At 32.4% G+C, this 17,680-nt stretch overlaps 1 protein-coding gene across 1 annotated transcript; it reads right to left on the reverse strand.

Moving 5' to 3' along the window:
- Positions 1 to 1,019: 1,019 nt before the first annotated feature.
- Positions 1,020 to 5,134, reverse strand: LOC146949363 (protein SRG1-like). The gene is made up of 4 exons (XM_085745402.1): positions 4,868 to 5,134; positions 4,144 to 4,391; positions 2,731 to 3,055; positions 1,020 to 1,544 (listed from the first exon to the last, which is right to left on the reverse strand). Exons 1-4 carry the CDS (start codon positions 5,114 to 5,116, stop codon positions 1,290 to 1,292), a joined length of 1,077 nt encoding a protein of 358 aa, XP_085601528.1. The 5' UTR covers positions 5,117 to 5,134; the 3' UTR covers positions 1,020 to 1,289.
- Positions 5,135 to 17,680: the final 12,546 nt, after the last annotated feature.

Raw genomic sequence — 17,680 nt, forward strand, 5'->3', positions numbered from 1 at the left:
AGCCACAACAGTGGAGGAGAACGATGGTGGAAAATAGGTAAAAAAAAAAAAAAATCTAGTATTGCGTGGCTTAAAATGAACATTAAAATTGCAGAAAGAAGTTTTTTATGACTTCAGCTTTCCAGTTTTTGGTGTTGTTTTTAGTATTGTTGTCAAAATTCCGACTTAAACCCTAAAATCTAGGATTTTGCGACTTTCATCACCTTCAACGACTCAAATCCATAGTAGAATCCTGAAATAGACAAAATTCATCGATTTTGATTGCGATTTTACCATTTCTTATAAACTATGTCATTTATGACTATATACCATTTATCACATATACTTAGTATTATTTCTTTTGGGTAAAATCTATCGATTTGATTGCGATTTTACAATTTTTTATATCGATTCTACAAAAGTCTTTGAGTAAAATCCTTCGATTTTGATTGCAATTTTACTAGTCCCGATTTTTCTACTGCCTTTCGACCTGAAGTAAAGTCCCGATTTTACAACCTTGGTTGTTAGTCAGTCTCTGACCAAGTTATAGTTAGTACCCACTGGTTTGGTTGTCCACACTTTGAGCCCATTCTAGTTTGGAAGCTAATTATCCCCCCAGATGCTGATTTTTCTCCATAACCTAATGACCAGTAACATCCTTTAGCCAAAATCCATCTTGCTTGCAATATGCTTCTCAAAGCATAGCACATGTTAGAACTCTATTTTTCTTTCATGAAAGAACACTTAGGGAAATACTTTGCTTTGAATATCTTAGCAGTAAGAGTTATTGTTTGTCATTTTAGAATGTAAAGCTTCATTGAAAATTCTCAGGTCTAATACTAGATATATCCTTGCTTTTAATTTTTACAAAGTTAACTCCACTTGATCAAGTGCATTCTTTGCAGGTCCATAACGATGCCCTACCAAAAATTGGAAATCATTTTCTCCATGTAAGCAAGAAACCCCTAGGTAGGAGAAAACAATTCATGATGTAGGTTGGCCGAATTACATGATTTATCAATAAAAAAACACAAAACACCTATGAAATTGTTGATTTTAGGAAGAAATAGTATTGCAACGACTCAAATAAAAACAATAAAACATTCTTTAAACCATGATCAACTTCTAAAACAAATGATACGAAACGATAACAACATAATATATAGTCTAGCTTATAATTAGATGCATATACAAACAATAGGATGAGAGTTAATCATCTTTAGTGATATTACTCTCTTATTTTATTGTGGACATAAACACTAATGAAAGCCATATGTTTGTGTTTATATATTTCAGATAATTCATCAAATTCAATCATCATGCTCTATTCTCATGACATCAATGTATGCCTTTCCTTCAAGTTTACGAGCAAATAAGTTGGTGAAGTACTCCTCTACTCCAACTTTTTTGAACCGAGCTGGTGTTTGTTCAGTAATTAAGCTTTCCACAGGACCCACTATACTTCCATGTCTCGGACTGTAGAACGTAGCAATTGAAAGTCTTTCCTTTTCCGAGTTCACTATTGCTCGGTGTTCGATACTTCGATATATCCCATTGGTTATAATCTTCAATGTAGACCATTATGAAGAAGAAAAAAAAAGGCAAAATTAAGTATAAAGTATTAAAACAAGTGTGAAGTATACAAAATTTACAAGAGAGAGAGAGAGAGAGAGAATTATATAAGTTTTAAATTCCATGGTGCTTTGAAATTCCTGACATGGAAAAATTTTGTTAGAATTAAAAACAAGTGTGAAGTATACAAAATATATTTTAAAATAAAAAACTCAATATAGAATTGAAAGTATATATTATTTAGATTATCTCAATAAAATTAATTAAAACAAGAAATATTTAATATATAATTAAGATGTATAAAGATTAATGTAAAATTTATCCAAGTGTTACAGTGGTATAATTTAATCCTTTATGTTTATAGATTTATTCAGCTTAGCAATAAAATATAATTTATTCCACGCAGAGGATCTCTAATTTACCGCCGGAGTTGAGTTTTTATTTCTTTCAGGATAGATGTGGTCTTCCAAACTTCAGATTTCTCTAGTCTGTGGTAGATTTTATTTGCAAGTTTTTTTTTTTTTTTTTTTGTTTCGGATGGTTTTGGTCTAGTCCCTCCTCTTTATACATATTTTCCCCCTTTTTTAATAATATTTTGAGATTGGCGATATAGGATGGAGGTTCCCCATGGTGCCAACATAGTTGGGATGTCTGTGTTTCTTCTTGATGTTTGTCCTCTCTCCCGGTTTATCCAAAAAAATAAAATATAATTTATTCCGACTTAAGTTTGTTTGTAGGTCAATTGATGCAGAGTTTATGACCTTGCCATAGCTCTTAATCTATCTCATTAATTCGGTATCCTACATATAGTCCATTAATATAGTGTACCATCTCCATTATATTCAATATCAAACTAAGTCATTTGACTCAAATTGTTAATTTGGGAGTTCGAATTAATGAGAAGTATTTTTCATATTTTAATTTGGTCTCTAATTACAATAAGGTTAGATGAAATTTAGTTTCTTTCGTCCGAACTTCAAATTATTAGACTATTTATCAGAATGAGGAAGTGTTAAAGATAAAATTATGTCAAAAAAAAAAAAGGATATATTTGTCATGATTTTTTCCTTACCTCACATTGTCTTTTGTCGGCCCATTTGTTCAACATGATTATTAGGAAGTTTGATAGGTGAATAGAATTTTTACCTCTAGTGTGTAAAAAGAAAAAAGAATTTTTACCTCTAACATGTCCCCAATGTTGACAATGAAGGCACTAGGCAAGGGTTTAACAGGAACCCACATGCCATCTTTCCTTATTTGGAGTCCTTCCACCTCATTGAGTTGTAAGAGGATAGTGAGACCTATAGAATCAGAGTGATTTGTGAGACCAATAACCTTTTCTGGTTGAGGACAAGGAGGATAATAGTTTGTCCTCATCATTTGCATCCCATCTTCAAATAATTCTTTAATTTCCATTCCCTCCATCTTTAATGCTTTCCCAATATAACCAACAATAACCATGGCAAGATTTTTCATTTCTTGTGAGTATAATTCGAGTGTGTCTCTGAATGATAAAAGAGCAATAAATATGTTAAATATAACTCATAGAGAATACTCCCTCTAGTCCTTTTTATAAGAGACTAATAAATATGGCAAGATTTTTCATTTCTTGTCAGCAAAAGTTGATGTATCTAATATATATTATGAATCAGATATATCAATTTATATTGACTAATTTGTCTCTTATAAAAACGACCAAAGGGAATAACATAATATTTAAATATAAGTTGTACAATATACACCCTAATATTTTAGTGATAGATAGGTCTAGAAATTTTGATTAATATGTGCATGTCATATACCTTAAATATTTATCCTTGATTATTCATCAATAAATCTTTAGCTTAGAAAAACTATAAGAGAAACTATTACAAAAAATTTAAAGGTTAATGAGTTTGATCCAAATATATTTTCGAATAAAATATTACGGCGTAATTTGATTCATGTAGCCGGTCTCATTTAATGAAATAAGGCTTAGTTGTTGTATTCATGGTTAAATCTTTCACTAAGCCAATAGTGTTATTCAACAATTAATAAAAAAAATTAGGAAGTGGGGTTACTTGGCCCCAAATATATACACTTGCATTTGTCCCTATGGTAATACAAATGCTCAAGCATTCTTATCAAACAGACACAAATCTAGCATATGGGAATAGGGTCAGCTGCCCCCACTTATTTTTTGTGTGAAGGATATTTGTTATTTATTATTATTATTATTATTATTATTATTATAACAACGCAATACTTACATTTTTTTTTCAATTTCTTATTATTTTTTAGTTGTAGTTGTATTAGAATAAAAAAAAATCAGCAATTGAGAGCAATTATAAACTACACTTAGATATTTTTTTTTTTATAGAACACTTAGATATTTTTATCACTTACATGTTTATACATTTTTATATTAATTTTTTTATTGACGCACTTATTAAAATTTTTGGATTTATCTCTATTATCAATCGTGTGTTTATAGTCTGTTTATTGTTTCTTTAAGCTTTTCAACCAGGTTGTTTTTCTAACACAATAACACGTAATTTTTTTTAAGAAATTAGTATACAAAATCCCACACACGGGACATAAAGAGAAATAAACCTCAAAGGAAGAGGAAGTTGTGGAAATAAGTGTGCCATTCTCAAGTGTTTAGGAAGGGTTGTCATATAAAACATATCTGCCCAATCGAGTTTTTGTTCTTCACTTAAAACAAATGCTTGTCCAAATCCCTCCATATGTTGAGGAGTTTGCCAAAACTTTTGCTTCTCCGACATGGGAAGGTTGAAAAAATCCATAATTTCCATCTTTACTTTCTCCACCAAGGAAGAACTAACATCATGATTTACAAGCTATAACAATACCAAAAATAAAATTAAAAATTAGCAATAATTAAATCAATTGATAACCACTACATTAATCCAAAATCCAAGAGTTATGAGTGTTATGCAATACTTTTAAGGCTTTTTTTTTTTTTTTTGAAAGAAGGCAATACTTTTAAGGCTTAAATATATAAATAATTCATGCAAAAATCAAGAGTTTTGGTTTTAAGTATATGTAATCTTTGGTTTTTGTAAATATATCACATTTTATGTTTATAGTTTTGTTATTTTGTATAGTCTCTGCAAAATTATTTTATATTGAAATTTGTCCTTATAATAGATAGAAACAAAAGGTGGTATTTTTATAAGGACTAAACACAAAATAAATGATTGTGACTAAACAAAAAAATGATATATTTATATAGAGTAAAAGAATATTTAATCGTACTTATAAGTTATAAGTTCTGATTGTGAAATTGAAAAATATCCTAAGAGAGAAAATAGACCTGGAAAAATCCCCAATCTTTGCAAGCAAGATGAAGCTTAGACAATTCTAATCTCCCATATTCTAAAGAAAACAATTTCTTCATATCAATAACTGGAATTTCAAGGATGCTACTAGCTTCATTGATGACCAATTCTTCATGTTGAGACTGAATATATCTTGCTGGAATTGTTGAAATCTTGTCCTTGGCCAACTCTTGAACCGATGGTACCAGAAGAGAAGTTCCTGAGGGGTTTTTTATTTCTTCCATGGTTCTACTCTATATTCTGAATTATTCTCAATAAATAAGCAACATAAATGATGTCTCATTGGTGGTATACTTTTTTTTTTTTTGGGAAAAATTACAATTTTAGTCCTTTAACTTAATTTAAGGTAACAATTTATCCTTTATTTTTTTTCATGTCAATTTTGTCCTTTTGATCCATTTGTATATGAATTTTCAAGCTACAAATTCATGGTTTTATTTTCTCATGGCATTTCAATTTTCAAATTTATTGTCTTCATCTATGTTTACGTAAGAATATTAGATTTAAAGCTTGAAAATGGACCAAAAAGACAAAATTAAAATTAAAAAAAAGATAAAGGACCAAACTATTTCCTAAAATTAAGTTAAGGGACTAAAAGTGTAATTTTTATATTACACTTTTAGTCAATGGTGGTATACTTTTATATTAGAATAAAATCTAGAATTGTAATCTAAATGATCAACTTGTTCAAAAAAAAATCTAAATGATCAATGAGACAAATGATCGATGACAGGATACTAACTTTTATGTTTAATCTTAACTTTATCAGAATGAGTTTTTTTTTTTTTTTTTTTTAAAGGAAAACGTGAGTATATCATAGTGATATTTTGTGGGTGAGCATATAACTCTTAACCCATGTATGACTAAATTCATTAACTTCTGTACTTCAATCATCAAATCAACTCATAGTTAGCTTAATGAAATTCAATAATTGAATTCAAATGATAAATAAGTTAAATTAGTGTAGAGTATTTAAGTTTGATCTTCTACGTACTAAAATAATGTGTGATTAGACTTTATTATATCGGCTTGCTGAACTGTGTATTATGATGCTCTATTTCTCCTTAGAGCTGGGTTAAAACAAAAAATAATTTTCTTCTTTTCAAAATTTGAGCTTAAAACCTCAAATTCCCTAACTTTTAACTCATTCCTCGAAAAATAAAATATTTAGTTGATAAACATAAAAGATATAATTAGCATTTTTAATCGTTAAAGTTTTTTTTTTCTTTATCTGAATTTGAGCTCAAGATCTCAAACTTCCTAATTTATAGCTTAACATTTCCCTAAAAGTAAACAATACAAGACAAACCTAAATCCATGAAACACAAGTTGGAAGTAAATAACTTGAACATGAACCAAGTAATAGTCCAAAAGGAAAATTACAAAAACCTCCCCTGAGATTTGGTAAAAAGACACAAACCTCCCCTCTAGTTTAAATAATACAATTACATCTTCCCAATTTAACTCTGTTAACCATCTGTTAATTCAGACTTACAGTACAAAGCCTTGGTGCTATATATGAATTATCTCTATATGATTGAATGCATCAACCGCTGCAACTAATTGAACCAATAATATTAATCCAAATCTTTTAGCGATGACAATCATACGGTGACACTGTAATCCTCTCCAGTCTTCAATTTGTTTTCAATTATACTAATTAGTCAGAGAGGGTGCTTAATTGGTGAAGGTCGTGAAGCTTTATTTCATGCAGTAGAAACAAATTGAAAACAAATTGAAAAGAACTGTATGGTGAAGGAGTGAAGCTTATTTCATACCCACAAAAATTTAGAGCATAATTGCCATGATGGAGAGGGTGATTGGTTCGTTATCATGGCAGACTGAAGGAAATTAAGTGGGAGGAGGTTATCTTCAACATAAGAAAAACACTTGCATGGTCAAAGATTGTGAGATTCAGTTTAAGTCTATTTGCATTTTAACAGAAAGATAACAAGGTTAAGAGAGAAGGGAGGTATCAATCTATTTTATGAAAATATAAGGGAGGTTAGTGTCTATTTTAAAACTAGAGGGGGTGTCTTTGTCATTTAAAGAAAATTCAAGGGATGTGAATGTAATTTTCCCTAGTCCAAATATTAACACTCCATTGATGTAGCAATCATCACACCAAAACAACTAGCCAACATCCTTAATAGATTCAGCCGGCCATATCATCAACTTCAGCTTTTGATTCTAATGTGCTGTTCTAGTTAAAAATATTCATTTTATCAATTATTTACAAAAAATGTAAGAGTTTACATAATCTAAATTGTCTAATTCCTTCTTCACCGTTGTGTTGAGAATCTTTGTATAGTGTTGATATAATTCCATTAGTGGTCATAAAGGATGTACATGATTGTAACCAAAAAAGAAGGATGTACATGATTCATTGAATGATTCCTACCCTAGAGATTAATTGGTGCAAGCCTAAAAATAACATAAAGGGTCATGTTAACTTGTGCCCTTATGGCAAAAGTTAAGGAGTTTGAAATAGAAATAAACAATAAGTTTTGTATTGAAAACATAACTTTTAAAACTTTTAAGACATTAAATACACAATTTTCAAGAAAAAACTTCTATATTTGGTTTCTTAACTTATGCCACAAGGGCACAAGTTAGCATTTCTCAAAATAAAATTTGTACTTGATAAACCTGAAAGATCTGATTAGCAATTTTAGTTATTTAAGTATTGTTTTTCTCTTTTACCCGAAAGATATGATTATGCAAGGCTGGCCCCCCAAATATCTTAGCTCTAGTAATAGGTCTTTAAAAAAAAAAAAAAACAGGAAAATAAATACGTATGCAAGACCCATCGATAACATGTCCCGTGTGTAATATTGTTTGATTTTTTTTTTTTGTTATTAGTGACAACTTCTCCTTTGTATAATTGTTAGTTTAGATTTTTTATCTACGATAATTTATCTCATGTATAATCGTTATTTTAAAATTGTGATTACTTGTAGTTGATAAACGTATAAGAAATAATTAGTATGTTTAGTCATTACATTATATTTTTCTCCTTTATCTGAATTTGAGCTCAAGACCTCAAACTCCCTAACTCATAGCTCAATCCCCAACAATAAAATATATAGTTGATAAACGTAAAAGAAATAATTAGTATTTTTGGTCATTATAGTACATTTTCCTCCTTTATCTGAATTTGAGATTAAGACCTCAAACTCCCTAACTCTTGGCTCAATCCCCAAAAATAAAATATATAGTTGATAAACGTGAAAGATATACTCTCTCTGTCCCGTAATAGATGACCCATTTAAAAATGTGTAATTTTGACCTAACTTACTTTGACCATATTTTTCTACTAATATACAAAGATAAATAATATCATATAAGATGTCGTTAGATTTGTCTCTGTAACATCCCGCTTTATCAAGTTGCGACGTATTATCTGTTAACGATGAATTGTGCGCGTGTTAAGATAAGGGCAATTTTGGTATTTGAACTTGAGGAGTATATAAGGGATTTTGGTGCCAAAATTTTCATTATTTCCTTCACTTTCTCTCACTAGGTTAAGAACAAAGAATTGTACTCTCTCCTCTCTCTAAGAAATCGATCCATACCTTTCTTTTTGAGCAATCTTAACTTCAAAACTTCCTAAGCAAGTGATCATTCAAGAGTTGGGTTTGTAGAGACAAGTTTCTTCATCTTGTTTTCTTTCTTAAAGGAGTAGTTATTCTAGGGTTGTGGTGTAGAGGGAAACTTAAGCTCAACTCAAAGTTCCATAAGGTGAGTTCTTAGTTAGAATTCCTACCCTATGGGTTGTGATTTTGATAGTTTAACTATGGAATGATTATTAGATTGAAATATGTATTTTCTTTTCTTACTCAAGATTATGAAATTGATGGTTGTTTATGAGTTATAAGTGTTGTGCTTTGTTTTATTCATGTTTTCCATGCTTACTGGTTGATTAGGGTTGCTAACAGGTACAAGTTTGAGATGTTACCACGCATTTTCGAAAATTCTGCATTTCTCACTCAAGAAACTCGCTATTAGCTCAGCTTTTACGCTAATAGCGAAAATTTCCCAGCAAGAAACAGAAGCTTACACTATTAGCGAAAACCAACAGACTGGAAAAGTCTGTTTTGCTGATAGCGAAATTGTCTGGAAGACGGGAGCTTTTCGCCTTTTGCAAACAACGCATAATCTTTCTTTTATATCGCTTTGATCTCAATACTTTGGTACATATTTAAACTACCTGAACTCATTTTGATTCTTCTCCTAATCAAGGGAAAAATCATCATCTCTTAAACAAGTATTCTTGCAACCCTAGGCATCCATAAATCCGACTAAATTGGAGCATGCGAAAAGCACAAACTTAGAACAATCATGTAGGACTTTAAGTGAGACTTTTCCTTATCAAGAATGGGTAGGATACTTGGTGAATAAGGAAATGCTAGAGCCATGACTAGTTGGTTGAGAATGTATGTAGAAAGCACAACATAGACGAATTATGAAATTTGACAAATGCTTGCCTATGAAAGAATGTTGTAGGTGTCGCGACCTTCGTTATCCACATCAGGGGGATGCGAGGGATTTCCTTCGTGGAAATGGGATAAGCTCCGCAAGGGGGGCCCGCACGGCACTGAGGGAGTCCGAGATGCCTTAGCTAGGTACTCTCGGCTATGTATGGGATTTGTATTCGGGGTTACTCCACCCGGAACAATCCGTAAAACGAACTCAGAAAATTGTATGTTACACACTATTATGATATGTATGAAATGACTATGGCAAGCAAATGAATGATAAGACAGTTACAAGTATAGTAAACAATGAGCGACCTAGTTCCCCGCACGGTTGTGTGGATATGAATAGAAGTCACGCACGTATAATCAACCAATCAGTTGTAAAGTAGACACGTGATAACCTTAGAATGTCCCCAAAGTTATCACTAGCCTAGGAAGTAGATAGAACTCACTGAGACGTTATGTCCCATCCCGTTCTTTCATTTGTTCAGGTTCACAGGTTTCGAGTGCCAAAGGTAAGGAGAAGGCTTTGGATTGATCGTGCTATCATGGATTCCGATTATAAGACTTTCTAGTGATGCATATGTTATATTATTTGTTGTGTTGTAATTATTTTGTATTCAAGTTGGGTACGACAATCTTGGCGAAAATAATGTAACATATGACTGGAGTAGACTTTTGTAATCGAAATTCCGACTTATGTCGCTCTGTATTGTATAATTAATGTATCCAGTACCTATTTTAACGCACATATTTATTATTCTAGACTCTATTAAATATGGGCGTTACAGTCTCGATGAGTATTTTCAAAATATCAAATTTTCATATTTTTTTTTGATATATTATTCAAGATATTTAAGCTCAAAATTATGTATTGGCATGCGTAATAAGGTCAACTATGTCAAGTATTATGGGACGGAGGGAGTAATTAGTATGGCTAAACTGCATTTTTCGCCCCCTAAGTTTTAAAATGTTGCGATTTTGGCCCCCTGTTAGAAAAATGGCAAAAGTGACCCCCATGTTTAGCGAAATATGCTGTTTTGACCCCCTAACATAAGGGAAATATGATCTTTTGAACCCTTATCTTCTCAAAAAGTTTTGATTATGGCCCCTGTTTTGGAACATGTGGCGTCTTCTTAGCAGTTTTGGGACGAAAGGGGCCAAAATTGTCATTTTTTTAATAGGGGACCAAAATCGCAACATTTTGAAACTTATGGGGAGGAAAGTGCAGTTTAGCCGATTAGTATTTTTAGTTATTAGAGTATTTTTTTCTCTCTTTTATTTAAAAGATATGATTACTGTGACTTAAAGGATTTTAAATTTTTTTAGTGCAAAGCTGGCCCAAGGGTAGGCCCCCAAATATTTTAACTCCAGTAATAGGCTACCAGTCAAATATCTATGTATGCACGACTGTTCGATTGTGTGGATGATTTTAAATGTTTTGATTGGAGTATATATTTTTGTTTTTTTATTTGTATAACTGACCCGTATAGTTATTATATATATATATATATATATATATATATATATATATATATATATATTGAATAAAACTAATAAAAATATATATATATATATATATATATATTGAATAAGTAATTTTTATATTTTATTATCAGCAACATGTTCAATATATATTATTAGTTTTAAATTTTGTTATTATTTTTTCCCATCAACAATAGTATTTTAAAAAAAAAATTATAAGCGATTAGGTTTTCGTGTATACTAGTTACTTTTTTTTATCAATGATAACTTGTCTCATGTATAATAGTTATTATTTTATATTTTTTTGAGGGGTGGGTGGTTATTTTACAATTGTTATCAACAATAATATAAGGAATAAAAGCAAAACTTAAAATTAACTGAAGGGACCAATAATATAATTTAGCCAATTTTTATCTTTTCAATTGAATATACTCGGCCTCTATGGGCCTTTGATGTAAGAATTTCAAATTTTAATGAAATAAACAATGTTTAAACCACACATCGCGTTGTCTTATTCCTTTTGTAGGACCGGTCATCAAATCAAGTCTTCAACTCTTCATCGAAGGCCTTTTCAACAGGGACAGTCTAGGTAACAACCTCCAAATATCGTTGTGCGACAGGCGGATCTTGCCTGAAATATTGGGGGAGCGATCAATATTAACTAAATATTATAATTGAAATTTGCAAATTGTAAAAAGTTTTTTTAGTAGTGATATACAATTTCATCTGAAAAAACATCACCACAACAACTTCGACACAAAACTACAACTTCAAATTACTATCTACCAATTAGATAGTCTATCTTAACCTTAGAGAATCAAAATCCCCCTATCTGATAAGAGAGTATTGGGATGGGAGTGCCAGGAAAAAAATATTCAAATATTCAAATCACTTCTTATATATAAAAAATAAAAAAAAAACTTATTTGTTTATTTTAGAGGGGGAGCCATGGCTACCATGGGCTCCCACCAAGAACCTCCTTGGCTTGATTCAGTTGAGAAAACCAACATGACCTTCTCTTTTACAAGTCCGTCTCTTTTGGTCTCTAAGCGTGTGTTTGGTGTAGGAGAGAAGTTGTGAAGAGAGAAGTATGTAAGAGAGAGTATAGGAAGAAAGAAATATGTGAGAAATGGAGTAGATTTGACCTATTGTTTGGTATAAGAGAGACATGAGAGAAATAGAGAAGAAAGAAGTGTGTTAAACTTTTGAAAAGACCAAAATATCCTTATTCTAAACTTTAATATACAATTTTATTATATTTGAATTAATTTCTTATAATAATTGATATAATTTTTTACATTAATTTAATTAAGAAATTAAGTAATTTTTTCACAAAGAAATTTAATTACTTACTTGCTTAATTAATTATTTATTTACAATTTTATAATTTAGTTGGTTAAACTATTTCATTAGTTAACTAAATAGTAGTTTAATTTTATTAATTATAAATTATTATAATAAAAGAGGGTTCAAAGAGGTAAAGGCATATGGTTGCATTTTAGTTTCCTTTCGTTACAACAAAAAACTTGAAAACAGTACAATAGTAGCAACAAAATAAAACAGGACAAGATTGTATATCAGCTGTAACACCAGGGACAATTTTGGAAAAGAGAAAAAAGTTCACATCTCTACTCCATTTCTTCGCACCTCATGGGAGAAATAAAACAGGCATGGGTCCCACGATATTTGGCCTTTCTCTTCAATCTCTCTTCTAAACCAAACAGGAGAAGTTGCTTCTCTCTATCCAACTTCTCTCTCCCCTCTTTCTCTCTTTCTTATTTCTCCTCTGCCAAACATAGTGTAAGAGTTTACCTTAAGCAGCCTCTGTCTTTTTCTAGGTCTTTCACCATCCTACTAAAATACTTCACCTCACATATTTTGTACTTGAGAAAAATCCTTCAAATCCTTCACCTCACATGTTTCACAATACATAACTTATGTATTCTCCGTCTATGAAGAATATATAATTTGTCGATAAGTTATAGATTTTCATTCTTTATAAGATAAGAAGTATATAGATGCATGATTAGATTGAAAAATGTTAGGGATTAATCAATAGGTCATATATTATCCTTCTATATAAAAGAGAGTAGAATTTTTTTTGGTAGTGGCCAGAGTTTGAACCCTAGACCTTTCATATATTATGCATTGTCCAAACCAATTGTGTTAAGCTCACGAGGACAAATAGCGTAGAATTTATCAATAGGTTAGGAATTCTCATTTTTATACAAAGGAAAAATACTAACAACACTCACTTTTTAACACTTTTTCTATCACTAACTCTTTCATTGGATGAAATCAATGTATGTCCCACCAATTTGTATATGTTTTATTTTTAAAGGATAGACTTCTCTTATAGGTATTAGAGTGTTCAAAAGAGAGTGTTGCAGTAATTGTTTTTCTATGTTAAAGGATGAAAAATGTATCGTTTATCCCTTTACATTAACTAAATGTCTCCTTTATATCCTATAGTTGACCGATGTATACATATTGTGAATGTTTATGTCTTCCATGAAGTAATCAGAATATGGATATGATTTGATTGTTAATATTGATGCGGAATTTTGTCATGTTTAGCAAGCCGACATAACTTAGAAACATCTTTAAACTATTTTTTTAAAGGGTAAATAGTCATTTTGAACTTTGGATATGTACATCTCTTTCATAATAATCTAGACTCGGAAAAAAAAACACAAAATGTCATTGAGTTCAAAATCTGTTAGCCATTTTGGTTTCCGACGTTCGATTTTGCCACTAATTCCACAAAAATGCCGAGTCGACATTTTTTTTTGAGAGACATAAGCTGTGATCAGAGTGGGATCAGAGTGCGCAAAGCGGAATATGCGGAAGCTTAAATTATCTCTTTTTGTGGAACTTGAACAATCCAATTTACCAGCACAACCAACAACAACAGTAACAACAATAAAAAGGAGTAAAAAGCTGTAAATGAGAACACCAGAATTTTGACGTGGAAAACTCCTCTCAATGTGAGAGAATAAAAACCACGGGACCTAGTCCAGCCAAAAACTTTCACTATCACAATAATAGTTACAATCAATGTCTTCCTAAACCTCTAGGAACTGACAATCATCAAATAATCACCAACTATGGTGATTCTAACAACCAGAGAGCAAACCCTAAATAGGTATCCCAAACAGACACAAAGAGAAGACAAAACTACTTAGAAAAATTATCTAAGTATCAAACTAGGTAACAAAAATAACATACTTAAATTTCAGCCGAAACGGAGATCGTTTGCCGAACACACTTTTGTCACAGGAATCCACAAAGTCTTCCTCTTTTGCTCTCGTTCTCTCTGTTCTCTCAAAAGTGTTGCGCCTCACAATTATTTTTCACGCACAGTACTATTCTAAAACTAGGGAAAACAATTCCCTTTTATAATCACCACACATATGGGTTTCTAATCCATTCACACACAAACACGTGGCACAAAAGCCCAATCACAGAATCACACACTTTTATTTTATTTTATTTTTCTAAAATAAATGTGTGGTCCCACTTGAGGAGGGACCCACCCAACATTCTTCCCCTCACGACTCAAGTGGCGCAATCAGTTATCTTTCCAACAACTCTGCCGCAAACATCAACATTCTTTATTTCATGAGAATCAAAACTAGACGCTCTATCATCAATTGCAATAGCAACTCCTTCAGCAGTGTACCTCTTCAAAGGATTTTTTAACTTGAGTGGTTTTTATATGTGCAACAGGCTCAACCTCAGACTGCACCCCTCGCTTGTGACAATTTTCACGGTCTTCATCATGAGTTGGATCATCAACAACAACTCTATCAATGTCTTTCAACCGCTGGTCTTCAATGAACTCAGCCTCACAACATCTGATAAGTTTCTTCAAATCAGGATCATACAACCTGTAACCAACTCCATCTAGGCCATAGCGTAAAAACACACACTACTGACTCTTCACAAAAGCTTTGCATCCAAAAACACGTAAATGGTCATAAGAAACATTCTTACCGGACCAAATCATCTCTGGTACTTCATGTTGCAAGGACACACTTGGTGAAAGATTCAAGACACGCACAATTGTGCTCAATGCTTCACCCCAAAACGGTTCTGGAAGCCCTCCATCTAACAACAAACAATTAATTCTTTCCACCAATACTTTATTCGTCCGTTCAGCAACACCATTAAACCGTAAAGACCTCTGATATCTAATCAAGTTCTCTCTACAATAAACTCCAATTTTTCTCAGAAAATCACCTCCATTATCTAAGCGAATGCACTTCAACTTCTTCCCAGTTTCACGCTCAACTGAAACCTTAAATTTCTTAAACATGCTCAAAATATCATTTTTACTCTTCAAGGTGTAAACCCAAGTCTTTCTTGAATGGTCATCAACAAAACTCAGAAAGTATGCGCTTCCCCCAATTGTTCTTGTCTTCATGGGACCGCATAAATGACAATGCACCAAATCAAGAATTTCTGGTCTTCTAGGTGAGTGAACCTCAAAAGAAACTTTTCTTTTCTTCTCAACAAAACAGTGAGCATATTTCTTCAAGTGTGAATTACTCATGTCAGACAACACATTACTCTTGCATAGCTTAACCATGTCTTTCTCACTCATGTGACACAACCTCTTATGCCACAACTTAACTTTCTCAGCTGATTCAACCACATGCACATCTTTAATTATTTTTGCATGTGTGAAGTAAAGGTTAGAACATTTCGTACCTCTTGCAACAATCATAGATCCCTTGGTAAGTTTCCAAGAATCCCTTGAGAACAAATTGTCATAACCTTCATCACATAGCTTAGCCACAGAAAGCAAATTCAACCGGACGTCTGGAACATGCTTCACATCCTTGAGAGTTAACTTTGTCCCATTGGACATCTCCAAATTAACATCCCCAAGGCCAACACACTTTAACACACCTTTATTAGCCAACTTCACATCACCAAATTCACCTGAAGTATATGAGAAAAAAACATCTCTCCTGGAAGTGACATGTGCTGAAGTACCACTATCAATCACCCAACTGGATGCACTATCAACAATATCATGCTCTTCAACAAGAAGCAATTCATCATCATATGTCAGATTAGTCGAGCCACCATCTGAAACTTCTTCTTTATTTTTTCCTTTACCTTTGTTCTCATTCTCCTTTTTCAAATCCCAACAAAATCTCTGTTTATGTCCCTTTTTTACCACAATTGTAACACTCAATATCTTTCTTGGAATTATTTCTGCTTTTGTCTCTATTACCTGAATACCGGTTCATGTTTCTCCCCCTTGATTCAGCAACCAATACCCCTGACTCCGAAGAAGAGTCCTGAGACTTTCTTCTCATTTCCTCATTCAAAACACTGCTTTTGACAAGGTCCATTGACAACATACCATCAGAAGCAAAATTAGACAAAGACATTCTAAATGTCTCCCACGAGTCGGGCAATGAACCGAGAAGAAACAAACCTTGAATTTCATCATCAAACTTAATACCCATAGCAGATAACTAATTCATAATTCCTTGAAAAGTATTCAAATGATCTGCACACGAAGTCCCTTCTTGGAGCTTCAAACCTAACATTTTCTTTATCAGAAACATCTTGTTATTACCTGTCTTCTTCGCATACAGTTGCTCAAGCTTATCCCATAATGAGTTTGCATTGTTCTCCCCACTAATGTGGTTCAAAACATTGTCATCAACCCATTGACGAATGTATCCACACACCTGTCTATGTAGTAGAGTCCACTCATCATCAGTCTTCTCTTTAGGCTTCGCTGCAACAAACACAGGTTCATGATATTTCTTAACATAAAGCAGATCCTCCATCTTAGTTTTCCAAAGGGCATAATTCGATCCATTCAAAGACAACATATGAGTTGTGTTGACTTCCATTGTTCACCAAAAATTAATTTCCACAAAAAGAACCGAAGCTCTGATGCTAGTTGTTGGGATCAGAGTGCGCAAAGCGGAATATGCGGAAGCTTAAATTATCTCTTTTTGTGGAACCTGAACAATCCAATTTACCGGCACAACCAACAACAACAGTAACAACAATAAAAAGGAGTAAAAAGCTGTAAATGAGAACACCAGAATTTTTACGTGGAAAACTCCTCTCAATGTGAGAGAATAAAAACCACGAGATCTAGTCCAGCCAAAAACTTCCACTATCACAATAATAGTTACAATCAATGTCTTCCTAAACCTCTAGGAACTGACAATCATCAAATAATCACCAACTGTGGTGATTGTAACAACCAGAGAGCAAACCCTAAATAGGTATCCCAAACAGACACAAAGAGAAGACAAAACTACTTAGAAAAATTATCTAAGTATCAAACTAGGTAACAAAAATAACATACTCAAATTTCAGCCGAAACGGAGATCGTTTGCCGAACTCACTTTTGTCATCGGAATCCACAAAGTCTTCCTCTTTTGCTCTCGTTCTCTCTGTTCTCTCAAAAGTGCTGCGCCTCACAATTATTTTTCACGCACAGTACTATTCTAAAACTAGGGAAAACAATTCCCTTTTATAATCACCACACACATGGGTTTCTAATCCATTCACACACAAACACGTGGCACAAAAGCCCAATCACAGAATCACACACTTTTATTTTATTTTATTTTTCTAAAATAAATGTGTGGTCCACTTGAGGAGGGACCCACCCAACACATCATTCATCATCGACCAAAGAGGCTAACATATTTTAGAATCAAGACTATTATGAAATCAAGATGCACATCCAAGGACCAAAATAATTGTTTACCCTTTTATAAATTCTATGTTATTGAATTTTATACCTGATATTTAAGGGTGGTGTTTGCCAGTTAACATGTT

The sequence above is a fragment of the Medicago sativa genome, chromosome 2 (assembly GCF_051527215.1).
Source record: "Medicago sativa cultivar Bolivia chromosome 2, Bolivia_mono, whole genome shotgun sequence".
Lineage (NCBI taxonomy): Eukaryota > Viridiplantae > Streptophyta > Magnoliopsida > Fabales > Fabaceae > Medicago > Medicago sativa.

Excerpts from the sequence above, each read along its gene's own strand:
- LOC146949363 (XM_085745402.1), bottom strand. The coding sequence starts at position 5,116 with ATGGAAGAAATAAAAAACCCCTCAGGAACTTCTCTTCTGGTACCATCG. Across the intron at positions 4,392-4,867 it reads AAGATTGGGGATTTTTCCAG|CTTGTAAATCATGATGTTAG; the intron begins GTCTATTTTCTC and ends GTATTGTTATAG. Across the intron at positions 1,545-2,730 it reads ACATTGGGGACATGTTAGAG|ATTATAACCAATGGGATATA; the intron begins GTAAAAATTCTT and ends TCTACATTGAAG.